General features: G+C 32.1%; 2 protein-coding genes across 4 annotated transcripts in view; one reads left to right on the forward strand and one right to left on the reverse strand.

Annotated features, from left to right (window-relative positions):
• The window catches only part of LOC113497957 (probable E3 ubiquitin-protein ligase sinah), a 48,486-nt gene extending 36,002 nt beyond the window's left edge, over positions 1 to 12,484 (reverse strand). The window contains exon 1 of the mRNA XM_026877809.1: positions 11,707 to 12,484. Within this exon, the coding sequence (XP_026733610.1) occupies positions 11,707 to 11,730 (24 nt within the window). The 5' untranslated portion in view covers positions 11,731 to 12,484. The remainder of the gene's footprint in view (positions 1 to 11,706) is intronic.
• The window catches only part of LOC113497935 (adenylate cyclase type 2-like), a 165,127-nt gene that overhangs the window by 109,253 nt on the left and 31,755 nt on the right, over positions 1 to 24,119 (forward strand). The gene's annotated exons all lie outside the window — the stretch shown is intronic.

Genomic DNA, 24,119 nt, shown 5'->3' on the forward strand with positions numbered 1-24,119 from the left:
CCTCCCGCGCTTAGTTCAGTTTCTAAAATAGAAATAAATTATTTATTGCATTCGTAAAATAAATTTTATTTTTAATGAAACTAAATGACAGACAATGCAACACGTGTATGTTTAAAATAAAATGTATTTTATGTCTCACGCTAAGATTATTCACGCTAAGAAACATAGAAGGATAACAAAATTTTATAACTTTGAATTATTACATTTACAAAGTATTATCGTAAAAAAAATATAAAATTATGTCTCTAAAAATATGTTTACAGGAGGAATGAAATCCCAGATAAACCTTTTATTAGTATTATCAAATATTTTTTCTTTTTCATGTTAAGTAAAACAGATTTGTTTTATTTCTTTCAACAGAATAAATAATTGAATAAATTCAAACGAAGTGTTCTCGCGTACATATTATAATATCAAAAGTAGCAATTAAGCAAATCCATTCCTTTCATATTAATGATAATTCAATAAGTATATGAAAGACTGGATTCTTGGGATTATTTTCTTTTGGGAATTATACAATTTCTGAAAGATATTTAATAATTCAAGATGCTTTCTTAGCCCATAATAATGTTTAAAAGCCTCTGGATCTGATATACCTTTGAAATTTAAATTAATACTTACACTTTAGAAATGTAAAAAAAAGTATTTTATTTTAAATTTAAACACAGCTCGAGTTTAAAGACCTAAGAACAAATTCATATCAAAATAATATTAATTTTAAAAGATTTTATTACCACAAGTAATATAAATTGTAAGGTTAACGAATTTGCTTTTCATCTACGGTCACTTCACTTCACGTTTAAGACAAAAAAGACAACAATATTAAAAAAAAATGATCGCACAATCGTCTTCAGTAGTAGAAGGCGAAATAGAAATATTGCGGAACTTTACCTTTTGAATTCGTAAACAAAGCAATTATGAAGCGAAATAACATAATCTACTTACGTCACGATTGTATTGAAAAATATAACATTGAACTATAGGAAAGTGTTTTGTTTTACTTACATACTATATACACCGTGATTTTTTAGTCGTCTTACAAAAGCAGCCCAGTTCATGTATCCAATGACTAGAACACGTTCATGATAAAAAAATTGGTATTTATGAGATTTGAAAAAAAAATGAATGCAATTTTATTCAATATTATGATGCAATTCGTAGTTTTTTAGAAACACAGCTCTGTTGCGAGCGCGGTCCGAGCCTTGTAACAATGGTGAGGGGCGCGGGGGTCGGCGTTTTTATCATTTTTAAGAGTATATTTCGGATTTCTCTTGTTTAATTTTCTTCGTAATTATTATCTTAGTTGATGATAAAAAGAAATTATCGCGCTTAAGGGTATTTTACGTCGGATACATGAACTGGGCTGCTTTTGTAAGACGACTAAAAAATCACCGTGAATAACACATTTTTCTAAATATGATACAATAAATTATATTCTTAAAATTTTAGAACGTCTTCTAAAGTCTGCCTATTAAAACCTCTTTACTAATTGGACTACTTACGGCAGTTTTAAAATAACATGTGCATTAAAAAAAAACAACATATTTGAAAAAGGAAGCCGTATCAACTTTTTTAAACTGCCATATTGGCATCGCTCATCACATAGACCACCTGTTTATTTATCCCACAGGACATAAAATCCATCAATTAACGATAGCTTATGAAAAAATAACACCTTTATTGCTTAAGAAATAAGGTTGAATTTCCTTAATCTATTGTTACGGGAATCGTTTGTTGGACAGTACCGTACTGTTGCTTGATCGCTTCTTGTGATTGTTTTGGACTTGTATAGAGTTTTTGTAAGCATTTTCTTGTACTTATATGTCCGAGGATTTGCAGGTGGCAGGTGAATAACCTTTAAAGTTTATTGTTCTTTTAAGGTAAACCACCGCGCAACATTTTGTATGAGAAACTGACTTATTATTTACAACTTAGTTGGCTGTATATCATTTTTAGACAGAGTCAAGAGTTAAGGTCATAATATTATTATCAAATTGTCAATCGTGTGACATAACCTAAAATAATAATTAAAATAAATATTCATGGCCGAAGTATCGTTGTGTTATATAAAACAAATGCATATCTATGAATGTCAAGGTATTCTCGATAAGAACTGGTGTAAATAATGCTTAAATAAAAGTTAATTACTAGCGAGTCAAATAATATTAAAAAAGTATGAAATTATTTTTCAGTGAAGTGTTCAAAATAAACTCAGCATGTATAATAGTAACAATGAAGCAGTAAAATGCTCCTTATTGCGACAGTACAAGGTCGATTTTGGAGTAACGCAATAAATTCGACATATTTAAAACAAAATATCGTTGAACGAATACAAACATTTGATCAAATTAAGAAGAGCCTAATTACACGTGGTCATCCCAATACTTGTTATTTCGATAATTGTATGTAAACAAGTTATTATAATTGAAGTTGCCTGTACTATGAGATTTATTTCATTTGCCGCTGTGGAAGTGAAATACCGCTATAACCGTATAGAGCGCTGTTTCGCTTACTCATAAGCAATGTACCTGCTACAAGAGCTTATTACACTAGTATTGACTTGGATTATATTGTTAGTGTAATTAATTGGAGCCAATAATTTTCGTAACTTCCATACTGTGGTGTATATTGGTGCTAGTTTTACCAATACAACATTAAAAAAATATTCTAAATTTGAAGTTATATTATTTGTAACATATCGTTGTATAATATTATTATTTTTATTAAAAGATGTTTCATATTAAACGCTTCATAACCAAGATTATTATATATATAATTTCAGTTTATTTTATTAAAAAGGACTTACATAAGTATGTTAATTAGTAGCTAAATAAGCATTGTGCATTAATTATGCATGAAGAAAAAATTTAAAGATTAGATTCATATATATTTTATTATCACTAATTTATTGCTCTGCACTTAGACCTACAACTTCATGAAAAAATACAGTTATCTTTAATAAATTCATTCACTCAAAATATGTTTAACACTGTCAATATTTTCGTATTAATTGTGTCACTATTAAGAAGCCGTATTTATAAGGATGTGGTTGCCACACATCCTTCAAAGGATATTGGTTGCCGGTGGTTGTCGGCCGGGTCGCGTTACCATGGGACTATCCATGGATATCTATGGGAGTACATTAAGTAAAACTCTACTTTTTGTGGGATTTCCTCTTCCTAGTCACACATTATTATAGGAAGAAGTAAAAAAAAGAGTTTTTATTTCATCTCCGGATAGGAGTATAGGGAATTAAAGTTCCTCCAAATAACTGAAAGGGATTTCCTCTTTCTCGTATTTTAGTACCTAGTTAGTACGAAACAAAAAAGAGGTTTAATTAGAATATATTTAAAGAATGAACTATGTATATAATATATGTATATGTCCTGGAGACATTATGTAATCGCAGCAGAAAAAGATCAGAAGATTAATAAATTATGACTGCTCGGATAGCAGAGTGGCATCAACAAACCCACTGTGCACGACGAAATCAATCGGTTTCAATCCTTGCGCTGGACAAGTACCTGTTCGATCTAACTATGTAGGTATTTAAAAAAAAACTGTTCTTTGCTATATAACATATTAACAAAGAAACGATATCATAATTATAATCATCATTCGTCCCACAGAAAAGGCCAAGTTTTTTTTGTCTCTTCCAAAAATAGAGGCAAATACTTACCTGCAACTCGATATGGAAGTAACAAGTCAATTAAAAACGCTTTATTTTCATTAAAACACAGTTTTACTTGTTGCTACGTAATTAAACCCGTTTTTCCTTTAGAGGTCCATTTTCGGTCACCGTTGCATTTATTAACCTTCAAACGTTTATTATTAATATCAAAAAGTAATTTTAACATTGTTTTAACAGTTAAGGTTATTTGTTACTTATAAGGCGTATCCTGAATTAATAAAACGTATTTTATTGATAAATGTTACATTTATTTACATTAATTATTTTGATATTATGTCGCCTAGAACCGTTCACTGCTGGGTGATGGATTCCAATTTTGCTGTATTTTTATTAAACTGAGTCATATAAACAACCATTTATACTATAAAGAGTGACTTTGTAGGGGTAATCTCAGGAACTACTGAACCGATTATGATATTCTTTTCCCAATCGAGAGCTACGTTATTTAAGAGTGTCATAGATACAAATTAATCAAAGAACGAAATGCAATTGGTCAATTAGCATAGAACTAACGATCAAATTAATTAAATACACAGAAAACACGTGATAACTTGCATCAATACCGCATGTTATAATTACTGCGCATGCGCAGAACGTTACATAACGCACAGCTGTTTCTTGTTATGTGTAATTCGCTTAGTTTTTATAGTTTATGTAATAGGAGCTAGGTGTGTTGTAAGTCGGCCGGTGAAGTTGCAGGGTTCATATTTTATACTTTACCTATCGATTAAATAATTGTGTTTATGTGAAATATTGTGATTTAAATAGGTACAGTAGTGTATTACATTCCTTTGTAGTTTATTAAGGATATAACCTGGAGATTTTGACACAGTGAATGTTGTATTAATAATAAAACGTTATTGAAATATTAATCAATCTAAGAACCCTAATTGTTATTCTCGGTGAAGTATCCTAACTTCTTCACTGTGACACTTCACTGTGACACATCATTTATCGAAGGCAGTGTATCCGTTGTGAAGTTCACTTGTTAAAAAACTACCTGAGTTTTCTATACAAACTGAATTATTCTATTTTAAACAATAAAATATCCAATGGCGTGTGTAAAGTGCGTCATTGATGTCCTTGTTTACTTAATAAGTGTGCTAGTGAATACATCTAAGGTAATTTGCTACCTTCTGACGTATTCCTAACATATTGAACTAGAAAAACCTTATGGAAATAGCTAGGTAGGTATTAAATTGGTAAAATGTCAAGACAAACATACATACATACAAGTACGATAAATTTATACAAATTTATCAAATATTTACTTTTATCGTGAAATATTTATTGAATAACATTTTTAATAAATAAAAATGTACAATAAAAAAGTCCAAGACAAAATATGAACTTATTTATATTCATCACAAGTAATCTCGAATCGGATTTTGATTAAATTCACAGAATTCGTTTTTAGAATACTGATTTTTATTGGTTCAAAATTAGTATTCTAAAAATGATTTTTAAATAATAAAGTAATGGATGAATAAAATTGAATTTTAGTCTTAAATAAATATAAGGCTATTGTGGCTGAATATTAAATTAAACATTGCGTGTTTGTGATCAGCTTATCTTTACCTTATTATTTTTCTTATTAATTTTCTTGTCACTTTTTGTAAGAGACAACACTACTTAATGGTGACTCATACTTGAGGACGTGCCACCACGTATTAAAAAATATTTTGGTACCGTGGAATAGAGAGAGATGGCGCTCTACCCACAATTCCAACAGTCTTTAAGTTTTAGTATTAAGCCACTGATTGACGTTTCAATCAGCTATTGTTACCAAGTTATAACACTGGAGACATTGACATTGACAACAGATGACATTAAGCATTTTAAAAAAAAATAGTCTGACAAGGTCAAATGTAGTAATTGCAGTGGACAGATAATTAATTATGACACTTTCAATAGAGTTTTTGTTTAGTTTTTCCTTCCTTAATCATAATTCGTTTATCGGATAAAATTAATGAGCTACGTTAGACGAATTAGTTTAATAAAAGATTAAATTAAATTAAAAAACGTTAAACTCTGATTCTAGTATGGGAAGTATGTTATTTTTTTAAGATAAATGTGTTCATCAAAAAATAGAATATTAGTTTTTACTGCATAAAAATCCGAACATTAATTATATTTACAACACATATCCACGCAGCTACCATTTGATTTTAAATCTTAACGTAACAAAGGCTTACTTAAATGTAATTTGTTCGAGAACAATTATCGGTAAAATGTATTTCCTTGAAGGAAATTGCTTCACTTAGATATCTTGTGTTAGTTCGTAATACGCAAAAAGTCCAACATTCCATTTCCAGTGTATCGACTTCCTGAACTTGGAAGGTGGCAATTTTTATTCTAATAACACCTTATATAGCAATCGACAATACGAAAACAATTTGTTAGCAATAAAGCCGATTTTTATGTTGAAGTGTCATCATACAGGATGATGTATAGATGCATAGAATATAGTTCCTTAATCCAAGGAAGTCTTGAATTATGGTTTTAGAATACAAAAAACATTTAATGTTTAAATTTCATCACAATTACCAAAATGATTCAATATATCTTGCCAGTAGCTTAGAATAATTTAGAAAGTTCATGATTCATCATTAGCCCTCTTTATTAATTTTGCATCGTCATGCATGTCAGAACACACTAATATTACAAATGCGAAAGTATGTGTATGTTTGTTGCCTCTCTAAGCTCAAACAGCTAGCCTAATTTCGATTAAATTGTTGTCACGGGGGTATCTGATACCATGGTTTAACACATATTCTACTTCAGCTGTATCCGCTTCCTTAAAATATATTGATTTTACAAGCTGTAACTGACATCCTAGTACGCAAAACCACGAGCAACATCAAATTTCAAAATCATTAAAGACGTCGTAAAAAAACGTTATCGATTCCACCTAATATACCTATATATCATAGTACTATCTCTGTTCCATGTTTACGAAATTAATCTAAGTAAGTCCTTTCAACAGCACTAAGCCAAGGTCGTGCCGACTACGTATTACACATAAATTATCAACAGGTTCTCTACAAGTAAAAGGTGTTTATCTTAGGCTGCAGACGAATTTACCCCATTTTCGCAATAACTACGAAGAGGAATAGTTCTTGTGTTTAAATCAAATCAAGTGTGGATTGAATTTGAGGTTATGTGAACAAGATTTCATGTGGTTAATACATGAAATTTTCTTTCCTTTCAAAGCTGATTTTGTTGATAAAGCTCCGGAATTATTTGTCAAATTTTGGTTTCAAGCGATTTCAACTATTAATACAAAGTCATGGTGGTTTTCATGGGAGACTGGAGACATTGGGTTTCAAAGATTTGCTCTGTACTTATCTAGTGTAAAATGCCTAGAATGAGTCCTTTTCGCCCACAAGGTGAAATAAACGTCCATTTAAAAATTTAGTTTGACATTACAATGACAATAAACCAAGAACATTCCAAAAATTGCGCAATAATAGAGATAAAAAATAAAATAAAATAAACATGAAAAAAAATATTCCAACAGATAAAGTCAAAAGTCAAAATAATTATCAACACGGATCGCTTCTTGACGAGGTTGAATCAGACTTGACAATGACGCGAGTGACGTCATCAAAGTTAGATCACTTGTTGTTTGAGGTAATCGGGATACTGGAGATTGAAGATCGGATGAATTAACACACTGCAAATAATGCTTACACATTCTTAATGCGTTTTGAGATATATTAAATGATGTTATTGTATTGTAAGATGCAGTTCATTTTATAACGTATAACTTCAATACCCATTACCTAATAATCATAGTTTTTCTAGAGAATGTGAAACGATAGAAAAGTCTTAAAATGTCTTAAAATCTGTTGAAGAAGAATTAACGGAAATGAGTCACGAATATCTATTAAAGTAGATGTCCATTCAATTCCTTAATTATTGTGTGAGCTATAGTAATTTGTATGGTAATATTTACATTTTAGATAACGGCCTACAGTGCTTGTATATTAACGATTGGAATGATGTATTGTGTAGGTTTGATAAATTGACTCTACACCTGCGTAAAGCTTAATGTCTGTCTATTTGAAAAAGCGAATTTATGTACTTCAACAGGCATTATTTTCAGGTATTACTAGAAAGACAGTAAAAACGGATAGAATTGATTAAAAGTACTTGATAATTGTACCACCTTTACCAAAGCCATGACGACAGTTTTTTCAAATTCCTTAGTTTACTGAATAATGTCAAATATACATTTATTTTACTGTCCCGCAAAAATCATTTCATAAGATTCTAAATGTCTTTTTTTTGTTGCGTCACAAACTCCCTGTCCTAAACTTTTAAGCATTTTATCGTCTACAATACTTCTATTAATTATTAAATTAATGGTTCAAATAAAGACAATTAAACACGTCTGTAGCATTTCTAAATTAGGTATTTATGTGGTGGTCTGAATAGATTTTAACTTTAAGACGTCATCCCTATTACCACCGAGCATAATATTTACAGAATTAAATTCATTAAGAACATTATTTAAATACCACAATATAAACACGACTCCTTTTACAGTTATTCTTTTTGAAACATGTTGTTTGTGAAAAACATCAACAGGTGTTTTCTTTCGCTATATAAATAATTATTGCTTTTTCAAGTGTATTCTTACAGTTTACAGAGAAAATGCATGAGTAATGTATTAATATGTAAATTCACTATATAGCCTATATGTCCTACATAAAATCTTCTAGTACTTATCAATATATTAAAATTATTCTCATGTCAAATTGTATCGATCACTACGATAATTATATAAATTGTATTTTGAAATACATCACTACAATTTTTTTTTATCACCTTAAAAATCTTTTTGACGGAATGGTTAGTTTTGACCAAACAATTTTGATCGCTTATTATTTTAGAGACAAATACAATTTAAGACTGGAATTTGCTTCGACTTTTATTTAAAAACCAAATACGATTACACTTAGTGAATAACGCAAAAAAATCCTTTGTTACGACGATTACTCACTTGCTTGCTAAAGAAAAGCATTTACTTATCATTAACACAAAGAAAAATATCTCTTGCAATCTTTCTTTGACACCAAGTGTTCCACATATTATAAGTATGGTCGAAAACACTGAACTAGATTTCAGTGTTTTCAAGACAAAACTAGTTCTGACAAGTATTTTGAAAACTGGGGCTATATTTACTTAAATAACACTGAAAATTATTTGTATTTATGCGGCATTTTTGTAAGTCATTATTAGTTTTAACTCTACATAATATCCATCTAGAACATATAGAAGTTTTCACTTCTGAGATTATGAAAATTGCTATAGATTATCGTGAGAAAAACAATCCCTACTAATATTATAAATGCGAAAGTAACTCTGTCTGTCTATCTGTTACGCTTTCATGTCTAAACCACTGAATTGATTTTAATGAAATTTGGTACAGAGATAGAGTTGACCTTGAGAAAGAACATAGGATAGTTATTATCCCGGACTTTTGAAGTTCTCTTAGAAACGCGATATAACCGACCTCGACGCGGGCGAAGCCGCGGGCAAATAGCTAGTTTAACATAATACGTTTTGTCTTTATCAATGAAATAAACAATACGAACATTCGAGAGATTAATCAAGCAATTAATACCGACAATGTTAAAGGGAAGTTACTCAAAACAGAAAAATAAAACATCCAAGTTAATTTTGACGACATACAATAACGTTTGGGAGATTTATCTGAGTCACATTGCAGTGAGTCAGTTTGTTATGACTAAGTGACGAGCTATCCCTTAATTGTCTTGGATGAACAAGGATTCCATTGAACTTCATAAGGCCTTCGCCAAGTTTACTCACAATACATTAAAGTGCATAGTCCCCGAGTGAATTACAATGAACAAATGCTAAGCAAAAAACCCTTTGTTTTATTTCCTTCAATAGAAAGGAAAGATTGATTTTTGCTTTAGAATCAAAGTTCTCATTCAAACGAATTATAAGTCGATAATGATCTTAGCTATCTTAGCACCTTCCATCTCCAGCATCAGATCAGCTCTATATTATTTCATAATATTACAATGTAAGCTGTCAAAATTTCAGCTCAATCGGAAACCGGACAGTGCATAAAATGAAACATGCAGCATGCATGCATGATTCGATTTCAGAACGACAGACAGACAAGCAAGGAGACAGGTGAAACTAAATAAACGGTTGTATTAATAGAAACTCTACAAATAATTAGGATTTTGTAATCAGTGAGTTTACTAAGAGCACCTTAGCCACGGCTTATTCTTTTGTGAAATAGAGCTACTTTTGTCTACAAGTAATGTGCTATTTCGCTTCCACATATTTTTCAAGCGTTCATAATACAGGTAGTAGTCTCAGAAACAGTATCAGTTGTAATATTTTTACCCTTGCCGAATGGATTCGTTGCTAGTTAAACCCTATTTCTTGGTAAAACATAAATCCCAAAACACAAAGGCAAAGATTATCCTAGGATAATTTTTAAAACATTTATAACGCCTAACAGTTCTTAGTAAAAGTCAGGTAAATGTTCCAGATTATCGCGGAAAAAATAAAACAATTGACCACTTATCGACTAATTAACGTTAAAGGAAAATCGTTCTCAATAATTATAAAGGATTAATGTTCGCTTGGTTTTTCTTATTTACTGTGACTCTTGCAACATGATTTGTTTTGAAAAATTCTATTGAGAGGAAAGACAAAGACGTTGGTTCCATTGTTACATTTGAAATAACAAAACACTATCGTGCTTATTTGACTATCTTTACCATCTTTAGTACATCATTCATCTGTCTTATGTTTCAATTGAGTAGCGTTTATTTTGTTCTACTTAGATTACATCGCCGACTGTATTTTAATGTACTTTACTGTGTGTTACATCAACTGAATTGAATACTTCATACGTAACGTTGTTATAACCTTAACCTAACGTTTTATTAGCCTATCTATTACATGATCCTCGGTGGTATCGTCTTGCATTACATTCACTGCACGGACGCCTCAATCATACGCATTTCCTCATGTGCTATCACGTAAATCAAGAGTAAGTGCCGTATTATTGTAAATATCGTCGTACGTGCCAACCACACGTGGCCTTTCCTCTTCGCCGTAGTGAAATCGTTCGAACGTGATCAAAATTCCTACACGCTAATTTGCAGGATCAATAACAATAAATAGGTCATTCGATAATCTATATGAATCACTTGGGTTTTAACTTTCTATAGCTTATTTGGTATCCTTTTCTTTTGAATGAGGTTAAGCGTGACTAGTGGCGTTAGAACATTTCTAAATTCTGTGTCACTTAGTAAGTTTCGGAGAATTCTGTTAGCAATTGTTTTAGAGTGTATTCTAAGTACTCCTATGGAAGGTCTTACATTTCTAATATGTTTTAAACTCTACAAGTTTTCTTTACACTGTAACGAACGCTTTAGTTTAAAGATCCCCAGCCAAGGATAAAAATAGCCTTTCGCCATCACCATAAAAAGTCACTTAGCAGCACTTTAAGTTGTTTTAATCGCCCATATGGATTGCAAGCGCATCCTGTACGCATATGGCTTGACACACATTTACTCTGACCTTGGTACCTAGAGCATTTTCCTTCTCAACGAATGAATAATGAATATTCCCATCGAATACAGTTAGTGAAGTAACATAAACTTGTTTGGGGAAGTTGTCTGGACATGTTATGGGGATTGACGTCACACGTGGTGTTTAATACCACCGCTCCTTGGAGTGAATGAACTCTACCATGTACTTCACACAACTACAATTTCTATAAATCGTATTTATTAATATAGGTACTAGAATTTATTGCTCTTATTTATTATAATTGTTCAATTCAATAATTAGAAACGAATATCTAGTACGAGGTCCGCATTTAATAACTAATATTGTTTAAACAACACGTTGTGAATAATTAATTCCGAATTTAAACAGACACGCAATATTATTCGAATATTTGATAGTATAGTTTAATAAAGGTAATATTTATAAATAAAAAAATAGGTACTCACCAATCCTTGAATCCTAGGAAACATTTTCGAAACAAAACACAACGACACTTCACTATAATACACTTAGCAAAACACTCACTTGTCAAAAACAAAATGATTGTATTACCATCATACAAAAATAGTACAAAAGAATATGATTATCGGAACACTCTGTATCACGATATGCGCACGAGTCGATGCGTTGAACGCTCGCGGGATTCTGACGGACCAGTCTAGCGTACGATTGGATGATTCACACATGTGTGGTGGAGAGAGGAGAGGGGGGTCTTTGTTTACCTGTTTACTGATTGGGATTTATCTTTTTTTAATTATTTTATTAGACATTTACCCAGACAGTGTAGGTTAGGGAAAAATAATACATTTTGATGATTATCTAGCGACTGTCTTTGACACAGCTGTGCTCTACCTTGTTTGAATTGTGAATTTCCTTTTATTTTTATTGGATATTTGATTTTATTTAAAAAGTAAATCTTGACAGAGTAATCAAAAAGAATGGAACGACTATTTGTGGTGTGGACTATAAGTGGGTACCATAATCAGAAAAATATTAACCTATAGGTGTATGAAATATTTCATGGTAAATATTACTACATTTTGATACCGGCTTATCGGAGTTTTGTAACGCTTGAGTATTAATAAAAGCGGCACGATATCGCTTATCAAACGAAAGTAGGATGTGGCTAAAGGGGTCACTGTTGTATTAGATAACAAGATATTATGTTCCTATAGACCAAAATATTTCCACGAAACTGTTCTTGTTGTTTACTCTAAATAGGTAGAGATGAAGTGGTGTCGAAGAAATTATAGTAAGGAGGAAACGGACACTAAGATATTACTGTTAATGTAATATCTTAGTGTTATAATACCCCACTGTTGGGCAAAGCAACTTTTCTCATATATGTAGAGAACAAGATATACGACTCTACATTCCGAAAAATCAACTCTATCTCGTCAAATTTGCAACTAAATGTAGCACATTAAATTATTTGTAATCAACCAAGCATAGTTCATAAACTTTTATCATGAGTTTAGCAACACATTTACTTAAACGAAGGACGTTTAAATAAATCAATTTGATAATGATATATTTGCGGATTGTCAGTATCGATTACGAGTTGTTACTTGTATAATGCCGTTATTTGTTCGAAGAAGATTGGAAAAATAATATTGGCCAAGTGACTTAACGATCGATTTTTTAAGACAAATTTGACTTGATCGCACATAGGTACTTATACGATATAATATACATATATACGTGTAGGAGAGTTAAGGGGCGGATAGACTTTAAACTGAACACTACAGCTGATGAGACAGGTGGAACATTGAAGACAACGGATCGGTTGCTGCCATGTATGTCTATCAAAAGACTGACGTATCATGGGGGTTCAAGGATACCATATAATAACTTTTTAATCATGAAATCATTGAGTAATCTGATGGGTCGACCGTTCTTGACGTTTTAATCAAATCAATGAGGTGTTTGACCTATTGTAGCGTGGTAACAAACTGTAACAGTATTAATTAAAGATAATAATAAAACGCTTAAATTTATGAGCATACTGGACATGAAATTTCCTTTTCATATGTCACGTAATTTAGACTCGTAACTTTCATAATATGTATGAAAGTAACAAGTCTAAGTTACTAGCTTCGATTGCATTATCGCGTGCAGACATATTACTGGACTATGAACTGTTAATTTAATCTATTCTAATATATAAAGCTGAAGAGTTTGTTTGTTTGCTTGAACGCGCTAATCTCAAGAACTTCTGGTACAAATTGAAAAAATATTTTTGTGTTGAATTGATCATTTATCTAGGAAAGTTTTAACGAAGATACAATGGAAAATGTGGAAAAACAGGGAAAATTATTCATCTTCGAGGGCTTCCCTTCAAAAATTCCTAACATATCTTCTAACCACGCGGACGAAGTCGCGGGCAACAGCTAGTTCCGTATAAGAGTAAGGCGTAATTCTACATTGACACACCTATTTCACCAGATATTTTTCAAACCTGTCATTTAATTACATCATTACTAAATTATCATGTTTTCCGAAACGTCACAAACGTTTACTCTGTGTATCAGATTTATACAAAAAAGATAAAATAATCATTGTTTATATAAGATTGCTAATTTACAAGTAATTAGTGAGTCAGTGGTTGACTATTTTATAAAGAAACTAGAACACGTTTTTAGATGAAATCTAAGAAAAGTGAGCAAGAAGGTAAATGAAATGATAATACTTGAATTTTGAATTATGACGTAATTTTTTAACAAAGACACAGAACAGAATGGATTTATGGTCGCAACTTTGGTCCGGCACTGTTTTTTTTAATCTTTAATGTAGGGTATTTTTATCATCAACTAAAATAATAGGAACGAAAAAAATGAAACATGAGAAATCTGAAAAATCCTGTTAAAAACGATAAAAACGCCGCCGCCTGCGCCCCTCACCATTGTTACAAGGCTCGGAACAGAGCTGTGTTTCTAAAACTACGAATTGCATCATAATATTGAATAAAAATTGCATTTTAAATTTATTCAAATCTCATAAATACCTATTTTTTTTACCATGAACGTGTTCTAGTCATTGGATACATGAACTGGGCTGCTTTTGTAAGACGACACGGTCTATAAGGAATAAAATCAATTCAGTTTTAAGTTTACCTTTTTGGTACAAAGTCTATAACTTCACGACTTCATTTGCCTTAATATCAGACACATACAGGGTGTTATTATTTGTCAACAACAACCTTTTCGCTTGCCTAATAAACTAGTATTACTAAGCTCATATTCTGCGACTGGTAGCTGCAAGCCACCATGATGCAATATCAATGCTTATCTGTACCTGGCTGTAGAAGGTGCACTATAAAGTGAAGGCCTACACAGATGCTGGTCTACGTCATCAGTGCCTACGTGACTGGTCGTGTGACGTCTTAGGTACATTTGAGTTGGAAGAGGACTATCTAATTGATCTATCGATGCAGGTTGATCATAAAGATCTTTGTTTGAGTTATTTTTATTTTAGATCTGATTTTGTTGTTGTGAAGTGATTTGAGACGAAGACTGCGCGGTTTTCTTTCAGTGTTTTAGGTCACCACGTGAAACTAATTTTAATTCTCGTGTCGCGGGTTCGATCCACGTATACGACAAGCATTTATGTGATCCACGAATGCTTATCCAGAGTCTGGGTGTATTTGCGCATGGGATTTGAATCTTTGTGAAATCCTCGCGACACAAGGATTAAATTCCTTAGTGCGGTACTAGTTAAAAAAGAAATCTTGCGACAGCAAAAAAAGTTTTAATCTTTATTTCAAGTTGCAGATCAAGTAATAAAAATAGCCCCAACGCATAAAAATATTCCATTTAATTAAACCTTTACAACATATCGGTTTATTCCTTGCTTTAAAAACTTGTTACGTCAACTTACCAGGCTACAGTTAATGCAAGTTCTACAAAAGTGGCTCAGTTAAAATAATTGGTCAGGCGCGTTGGTAACGGTACTCTTTACCCCAGTTACACCATACGTGGAGTTACTTAAGGCTCATAATGAGGACTATTTTGCACAGAGTTACTTACCGCATTCAAAATTTGTATCGGGTCAAAAAAATGAGTGTTGGGCCAAGATCAGAACCTAGTGGGACCCACTAGGTTAGGTTATCGCAGTTACGGACTTAATTCTTCTGAAAGTAGTAAGGATTGTTTTCCTTAAACGTACAAGTTTTAGTTTTTATTTACTTACAAATGCTCTTGTAATATTTATATTTCTAAAGAAATTAAGGCACCTGGACCACTACTTATATTTTACTTATCTGAATAGTTTAAACTCAAAAAAGATGTACCGATTTCTTCTTATATACCTGTTACATACTGACTATTGCCATATAAATGACCATCGATTACTTAATAGTCGAAATGAAAAAAATAATAGGTTGATCGATTAATGAAATACATTTAAGGTTGAAAACTTTTAATAGCCTGAGTTAGTCACGTTGCTCTTATACATCTAACGTGCACCTACCTTTATAAAAAAAGCCTAGGAAATCTGAATACATTTTGCTTTTACTTATCTGTAAGACATGTGCAACAGATCCTAATATTTTCTCTAACTGTCCGATCCTTAGCTAAAATATTCTCATTCACAAATTTAACTCGATATATTAATTATTTAATATACGAAAGTAATAAATCAATTAATGAAAGACAAGTCGAACGATCATAGCTGAAAAGTAATAGGTTCATTATCTAGAGTTTTCCCATTCCGCTCACAATATAATCATCATCATCATCTCAGCCTATTTCCGTCCACTGCTGAACGTAGGCCTCCCCCAAAGAGCGCCAACCATCACAACACAATACACAAAACAAAATGAAATAGAATTTGAAAACCCTATTTTCGCCGTCAAAAACTACAAGCAAATATCAATAAAGTTTCTAATCCAACGTGCATTCAACTCGACATTCACAATCGGCATAAAATTTTCAACTAGTACTATTTTACATCCATTATCAATGTTTACATGTGCCTTACGACTTCCTCAATAAGAAATCCATTTCGTTTCAGCCAGTATTTCGATCTTACTTCTCCGTATTGCGTTAGTCATCACACGATTATGCTGCCATCAATCTATTCTTTAAACAAACATGTGGAAGGGAGATGCCACTATATATATGTAGCGTTCTTTCTCACTTCCACAAATGCAATAATGTTCATTGCATTTCATGAATTGTTTTATTGTATGTAATGCCTTATTCGATGAAACAGATAAGAATTGTCTCAGTACACACACACACACTTGAAACTAGGCTGAGATGGCGCGCTACACGTTGCAGTGCAGCGTCTCTTTAATTATTAGTTATTAAACGTTGGTCTAAACGGGTACCTATACTCCTCTACTGACGGGTATGCACATCGACATTTACCACAACTTTTAATTATTTTACCTCAAATTGTGGTGGTAGGTCACGACTTATTTTATCAATAGACAAACAGACAGTAATTCTCATACACACACTTAAAGTTAGACTGATGCTGTGTGGAAGCAAGATAGCGCTATACATTGCATAGTACTATCTCCATCCCACTGCAACGGTTAAGGAGATGTTAGGTCTGTGCCACGATCATTGCGATAAACTTAGGTTTAGACGAGTGTTTGATTTATGACGTCACTTGCTATGTAATCTTGCGTAACTTTTGATTTTCCTGGAAGTAATTGTTTACTGAATGTGTCATTTGCCACTGAATTTTCTACAGTTATCTGTCGTACTCTTTAGCATAATATTTGTATATACATGTGTATATTTTGATGTTTACTTATAGGAAGACCTACTAAGTAATTAATAACGTGAATCAAAAGATTCATTGATTCAGGTTTGTTTGTTTAGCTTCCAGGAAAATGCCTGGAAAATCTAACTATTGATATTTGTTTAACTAATAGTTTGATTCATACAGTTAATATTATTTCAAATCAGTACTGACAAATTAATGGCTTTAATAATAATGGATACTTTAAACAGTTTTTAACAATGACCTTTGAACTCTATAAACTACTTTTGTTTATGATAATGGTAATTATATTTTTTTCCTTTACGCTGTAAAAGAAATGAAATAAACATCACATGTACTTAGCCTGTTTTTACACGAGGCAACGTAACTATCCTATGTTCGATATCTTTAGTATCAGAGAGTTAGCAGTAGTCGCGATTCAAATCCTCAATCTATCAGATATTTGGTTGACCTTGCATTCAAACAATCGTTATAAAGTTTAACCGATAACCTTTTTACTCACGCGTATTAATTGGGATCGCTGGACTAGTTTCTGACCCAATCAAAGTCTTTACTCATGAGCAGACCGCTGACTGACCCGTTGTTAAAGAACTAATTACGAATCCACCTCACGAAAGTTTGCTAATAATATATAATAAATAATCTCAAATTAAGTACCGTCATATAAACTCAATTATGAAAATCATAATTTTTAGTTTTGTATCCTAGGAACAACACTTGAATGCCTCACCACGTGTAAACACAGGCTTGCAATTACTACAAATTCCACATTATCTTGTTTATTCATAATTTAATAAATAAACATTTAATAGGAAGAATGCCATTGAAACAAAGACAATTGTTGTACTCCAGGAAATCGCAATAAAGAACCAATAATATCCCATTATCCATTATAACACTTATTTGAATGATATTGTATTAGCAGTTTGTTGAAACGAGGTCGAATGAGAATGGAAGTTACGATTGAAGAAAGTCAAAGAAATTAATTAGTTCCTTTATTTTTCATTCGATATAATTATGAAAAACTGTTATTTTGAGGTTAATTGGTTTTTTTAATTACCAGACAAAAGTATATCTGACAGCCTTCTTTTCAAAGTACCTAGATTCTTTATTCTTTATATAAAGAAAATTCGGTAATGTAAGAGTTGTACAAAGAGGATATAATAAAACACGTTTGCTACAAAAATTGGTCACTGATTTAATTTATGATCGTACCTGTCAATCGTCGCCTAACCTTTACATTTATCATTAGAGATAATTTGAATAGTCAAGGTGCGGTTCATAAGGTACAACCTGGTGACAGAGTCATAATTGGATTCCAATTAAAAAAAAAACTGAATCAACGTTACTTTATTTAAAAAAAAAAATGATGATGAAATACTTGTAAGACATCAATACATACATATCTTCCTTCCTGCCTTTGTTCTGCTTTGTTTGGGTTCGGCGCAACACAGTTTTTCTTCCTTAGTCCGGCCAGTCACTCGTCGCGCTATCACTAAATCCCTTTTCCTTCATATCACTTGTCACACAACCCATCCATCTTCTCTTCCTTAAGTATACGAGACAAGCTGGACCCATTCCTACTGCCTTGGGAACTGTATTTCGGGTTTATACGAAGCCTATGAAACTTACAAGTAACGTGGCTTTCTATAAGTATTTTTATTTTTTAATATTTCAGTAACTTGCTGTCTGTGTATTTGTATTTGTTCCTGAGATTATCCCCTACAACGACACACACTCATAAACTTCACCTCTTCATTATTTTATATAGATAAGAATGTAAGTTTATTGATGCTTTTAGCTTGCATGCATGGAAAATTGTATATAATTAAGTTTAAAATCAAACGAGAATGCCTTTTTTCTACGAAAACTCAATTTTAAAATCCATTATTCTTCATTGTTCCTCGATATTAAACTTTCAGACATAAAACCTGTTCGAAAATTGGTTTACCTACGTTTTGAACCGTCATCTCCAAAATGTTATGAAGTGGAATAAAATTGTGCAGTAAAGCAATACACGGATAATATTAATTATAACATGCTGGGATACTAGCTGTTGGCTTTGGCCGCTTAGGTATCTACCCTCCCTGACGAAGTCGGATAAAACTCATAATGTTTACCATTCATCGGCCTAGCCTTTTCCCAACTATGTTGGGGTCGGCTACCAGTCTTACAGGTTTCAGCTGAGTACCAGTGTTTCACAAGGAGCGACTGACTATCTAACCCCTAAACCTATTTACCTGGGCAACACGATACCCCTTGGTTAAACTGGTTGTCAGACTGTTAACTGTTTACCCAAGATATTGCTTGTCAAAATCAATTTGAAAATAAAATAACCTACATTAGTAACCGTCAATTTCTAACAATCAACGAGGAAAACCAAATTAAAACGAATCATTTTTCTGAAATTGTTACAGCAATTTCGAGGAAAAGTTGTACGGTCATACAAACAAAAATATTTATCATCCCCAATGTATGCTGTTTTTGTTATACTTGTGAAACTAACCCGGTCATAAATTTATCTCGTGTTTGATCAGTCACAATGTTACAGTTTATATCATTTTAGGACACTCAAGTGATTGTCTAGAGTCTGGACTGTTTTCATCTCGCTGTATAATCTTATCTATCAATAATAAAAATAATATTCATTTATTTGCTTTAAATGTAGGTATTTACAAATTGGTATTATTAGCATATACAGAACCTTGTACATTCTACCCAGTAGGCATGCAAATTTTATACTTAACTTTTATCAATCTACTAATTTTAGTCATGCTGATGATTGATGAAGTAAAACGTTGTTCAGATTTAAGTCGCTGTGAAGTCTAATACTGTGTCTCCCATTTAAAGATATAAAATAGAAAATGAATGTTTTCCCAAAATTTCGTTGGTTTCATTATGCTACCCTATTGGGCTATAGTAGCTAGCTCTATCATACAAAGTTGAAACACCATCTTTGTAGCATACACGGATATCAGTATAGGATGACTTTGTGGGAAACCCGCAATCGTTCATGTTTACGTAGTTCGAAATATATTCAAACATATTTTTATCATATTTTATTTACCTCAAAATGAGGGAAACGCTGTGTTCAACTACATAAAATAAAAGCCTATGTTCGTCCCACTGTGGGGCACAGGCTTCTCCCCGCATGCGGCAGGTAAAAATCTTTGTTAGTCTAAATTAGTGCCTAAACCTAATAGTAAAACATCCAATAAAATTGAATGGGAATTTTAAACAAAGCCGTACACGTAAACACTTCTACAACATAAGACAGAAAATTGCACCGATATTGCCCCGATTATCATATCAACAGTTTATCTTTATGATAAGTTTCTTTTGTTGTACCGAATGTAAATAAACAATAAATTTCTTCACTGACTAAAACGTGACTTTTTGCGTATTTTTATGTTTCATAATCATTAATTTCGTAAAAGTCTTTAGTGGACTTAGTCTTAAAGATAAAGATGCATAGATTACAATGTAGTTGACTGATGATCATTGTCCAAGTCAATACGCATTAAAAGATCCATCGATTTGGTTGACGTTTTGGAAAAACCTGTTGCCCTAAGGTCAAGGTTGTCCTAACCGGCCAAATTAATAATTAAATGCAGTCGTAGCCGAGCGGTAAACGTCGCTACGTCAAACCTTCTGTATGCATGCTATGAGTCTTTGTGACTTTGTTCATGAGACTTGACGTTTGTAATACCTCTCGCGACGCAAATACCAGAATCTTTACCGCAGAAAAGTTTTATTTTTATTTTTAGCGTAGATCCACAATAATCTTGTTGCTTGCCATAATGAGATTGTTAGCAACGCACTAAATGACGGCCGAAACCCCGCAGGGGGTGCCGTTAGAGAATGTTGCTAGACCAGTTTTTGGGTAGACGATAATAATTATTATTCTACAACTTCAACTAGTCTGAAGCTAAATATACTTATATATTTCTAAATACATATGTATACTATATAGATAAATTACACCCTGACACAGAACAAAACAATACGTCTCACAAATATTCATACCCATAGCAGTCATGGCCACTTACCACTAGACCATTTTTGAATGATTCTCCTATAGCTTTGCCTCGTATCTGGCTCTGGGGCAGTATAATCTTGCATAGGCTAAATGCGAAAATCTGTTCAAAGAATAAAATGATAAAAGTGTTTAAATACACGGCAATTTTAATGACACTATCCCAGTCAACAAAACACTTGGACATTTTTAATACATATAATAAAAACCAGTAGTCAGTCATATAGAAAATAAGAAGACATAAAATTCACAACTTATACTACTTGAGGTATAACCTTTAAGAGACTTCAAGCATTAACATAAAGTTATGACATACATAATTTATTTGATACTGGTTTCGTATAGCTTGCGATGTGCATTGAATCACGTACACTCGTAAACTGAGATTAAGATTCATGGGAATTATAATATAATAGATTTAATTAATAACATTTATTTACCTATTTGACTTGCTTTAATTAATAAGAATGTACTTGCAGACATCACTTATCTGGTAGTTACAACAGCAATTATATCAAGCAAGGACTAGGGTATGGGATTCAAATTTAGGGTATGGGGTTCGGCTAAACAACACAGTGTTTCAATAATTGGGTGGTTGATTAAAACGTTTCAGTACTTCAGAGAGAATTCAAAAAAAAAAATAGATTTCCTTTTTTTTCTTCTAAAATTATAATTTTACAGGGGGTAGGAATCTCGTGTGACGTCATTTATCAGTGCACTTCTTTACCAACAAATGTTATTATCCCCTACTTTGAGGCTTCGCGTCGTCAAGTACATAGTCGAATGACTCTGTTTTAGTCTTTAGAACAACTTTATGTGGGCAGCTCAAAAATAACTAAAGCCTGGAAGCTGACCACAACATGCTTTGGGAAAAGAACATCCATTAGGTTCATACTTATATTTATCTTTTGTTATTTAATCTGTCTTTTGTTAGTAAACGACATTGAATATACTACAGTTAAAGAATAAATAATAGAATCAAATTAATATTCTACGCGTTTATCGAACTGTCAGTTCCCAGCAGGATAAGGTGATCGGACCGAATATTAATAGTGTGATTATGATAATTACAATTGATGGTCATAATTAATTAATTGATTGAATTAGAAACTAATCAATTCTGAGATATTTTGGAACCTACCACTATCATTTATAGAGAAAAAGAACGAGTATGGAAATCGATAAAATTTTCAAAATCTGAATTGATGGTTTCAGACATGAAATGTTTTAATCGATTACATTACTTTTTTTTCTAGTAATAAATGTTTGGAGCAGTACAAACAATTACTAAATAAGCCCACCGTTCATATAAATAGACACATTACATTTTGAGTATGTACCTAAATAATGTACATTCAACACCCATGATGTTTGGCACGTAAGTCCAAAAGTAATGAGACCGCTATCGTATTAAATTTTAAGAATAAACAAATATCTTCGAAAACAAGACGCTATACACGTAGGTACTCTATTTAAAGTTTAGGTAGCATAGCAACAATAAAAATAAAAATAATAGTTGCCTACAACATGATTAAAACTATAATAATATCAGTCAAATGGGAGTCGGACTCGAAGCAATTAGGGTTTCTTACAAATACCCTAAAGAAAACTAAACATGCAAAGACATAGCTCACCCATCATATTTATTACCGTAACTATCGTTACTTAACTTTGATTTTTATTTTTAGATATATTTTTTTGTTGCAACGGAAATAATTCTTCTATGGACATTTCAGCTGTCTAACTAATATGTTTTTTGATAAACAGTCTCTAATAGATTGACGGGCGGATAGACAGCGGGGCCTTAGTAATAATAGGCTCTCGTTTCTACCCTATAGGTACGGGAGTCATCTATACTAATATCTATATCTATACTTCTATTCTTCTTCTTCTTCTAATATATAAAGCTGAAAAGTTTGTTTGTTTGAACGCGCTAATCTCAGGAACTACTGGTTCAAATTGAAAAAATATTTTTGTATTGAATAGACCATTAATCGAGGAAGGTTTTAAGCTTTAACCATCACGCTGCGACTAATAGGATCGAAGATGCAAGGGAAAAGGTGAAAAAAACAGGGCAGGTATAAATTATAACTTATATCTTCTACCCACGGGGACGAAGTCGCGGGCAAAAGCTAGTTAAGAATATTTTTAGGCGCAGATTGGCCCGAGAACATTTTAACAGCGCGACAACAATTTTGGTATACCGGATTCGCTCTATCCGCGAATACGAATCCGGAATACTAAAAAAATAATATATTATAAATAAGGAATGTCTCATCTTTTAATAATAAACCATTGTTCCACTTCTGGTAATTTCTAGTCACTATAAATAAAACTGTTTACGTATAAGTGATAATCAGTATGTTTCGTCTGAATTCGGTTATTGAGAACACTATAACACTTTGAGAGCGGTGAAAACGAATTGTTTGGTTAAAGTCTGTTATGTTTCTGCCTCGATAAGAACTATTTTCGTGTTTTGTGATAAGAGTTTGTTTTGTGTTATTCTAGGTAACGGGCTGTGTTTTGTAGAGAAATTTCGAATTTCATACGTGTAAGGGGAATAAATACATATTATTATATATTGTTAAGTTATTTTAACACTTTTTATTAAATAACATTTTGTTTTTGTTTTTAAAGTACAACAAATTTATTTATAGACAAGGAATGCTACAGATTTATTTTGAGAATAAATGAGAGTTCCTAACTTAGTGTAGAAGTATGGAGTATTAACCCATATTTATATTAGCTGTTGCTAAAATCGGGATAAAAATTACTACTGCGTTAATCCTAGTTTTAAACTATCTGGGCACCATGTTTCGTCTAAATCCGGTCAATGGTTTTTGCGTGAAAGATAGACAAATATCCATAACATACAAATTTTCCCGTATCTATTAATAGGATAGTAGGACTAGTGGGATAATAACATAAAGAGTTGCATGCTAGATCTTCAACACAGGACTGACATTTTAAAACCGCGCACTTAAAGGCATTAAATCTGTAAACAAATGACGTTTCTAATATACCTTTCTTACAAATACTGGATATGAAATCATTGTTATAATATTAAATTCATAGACTACACAATCAATC

The sequence above is a fragment of the Trichoplusia ni genome, chromosome 1, assembly GCF_003590095.1.
Source record: "Trichoplusia ni isolate ovarian cell line Hi5 chromosome 1, tn1, whole genome shotgun sequence".
Taxonomy (NCBI): domain Eukaryota; kingdom Metazoa; phylum Arthropoda; class Insecta; order Lepidoptera; family Noctuidae; genus Trichoplusia; species Trichoplusia ni.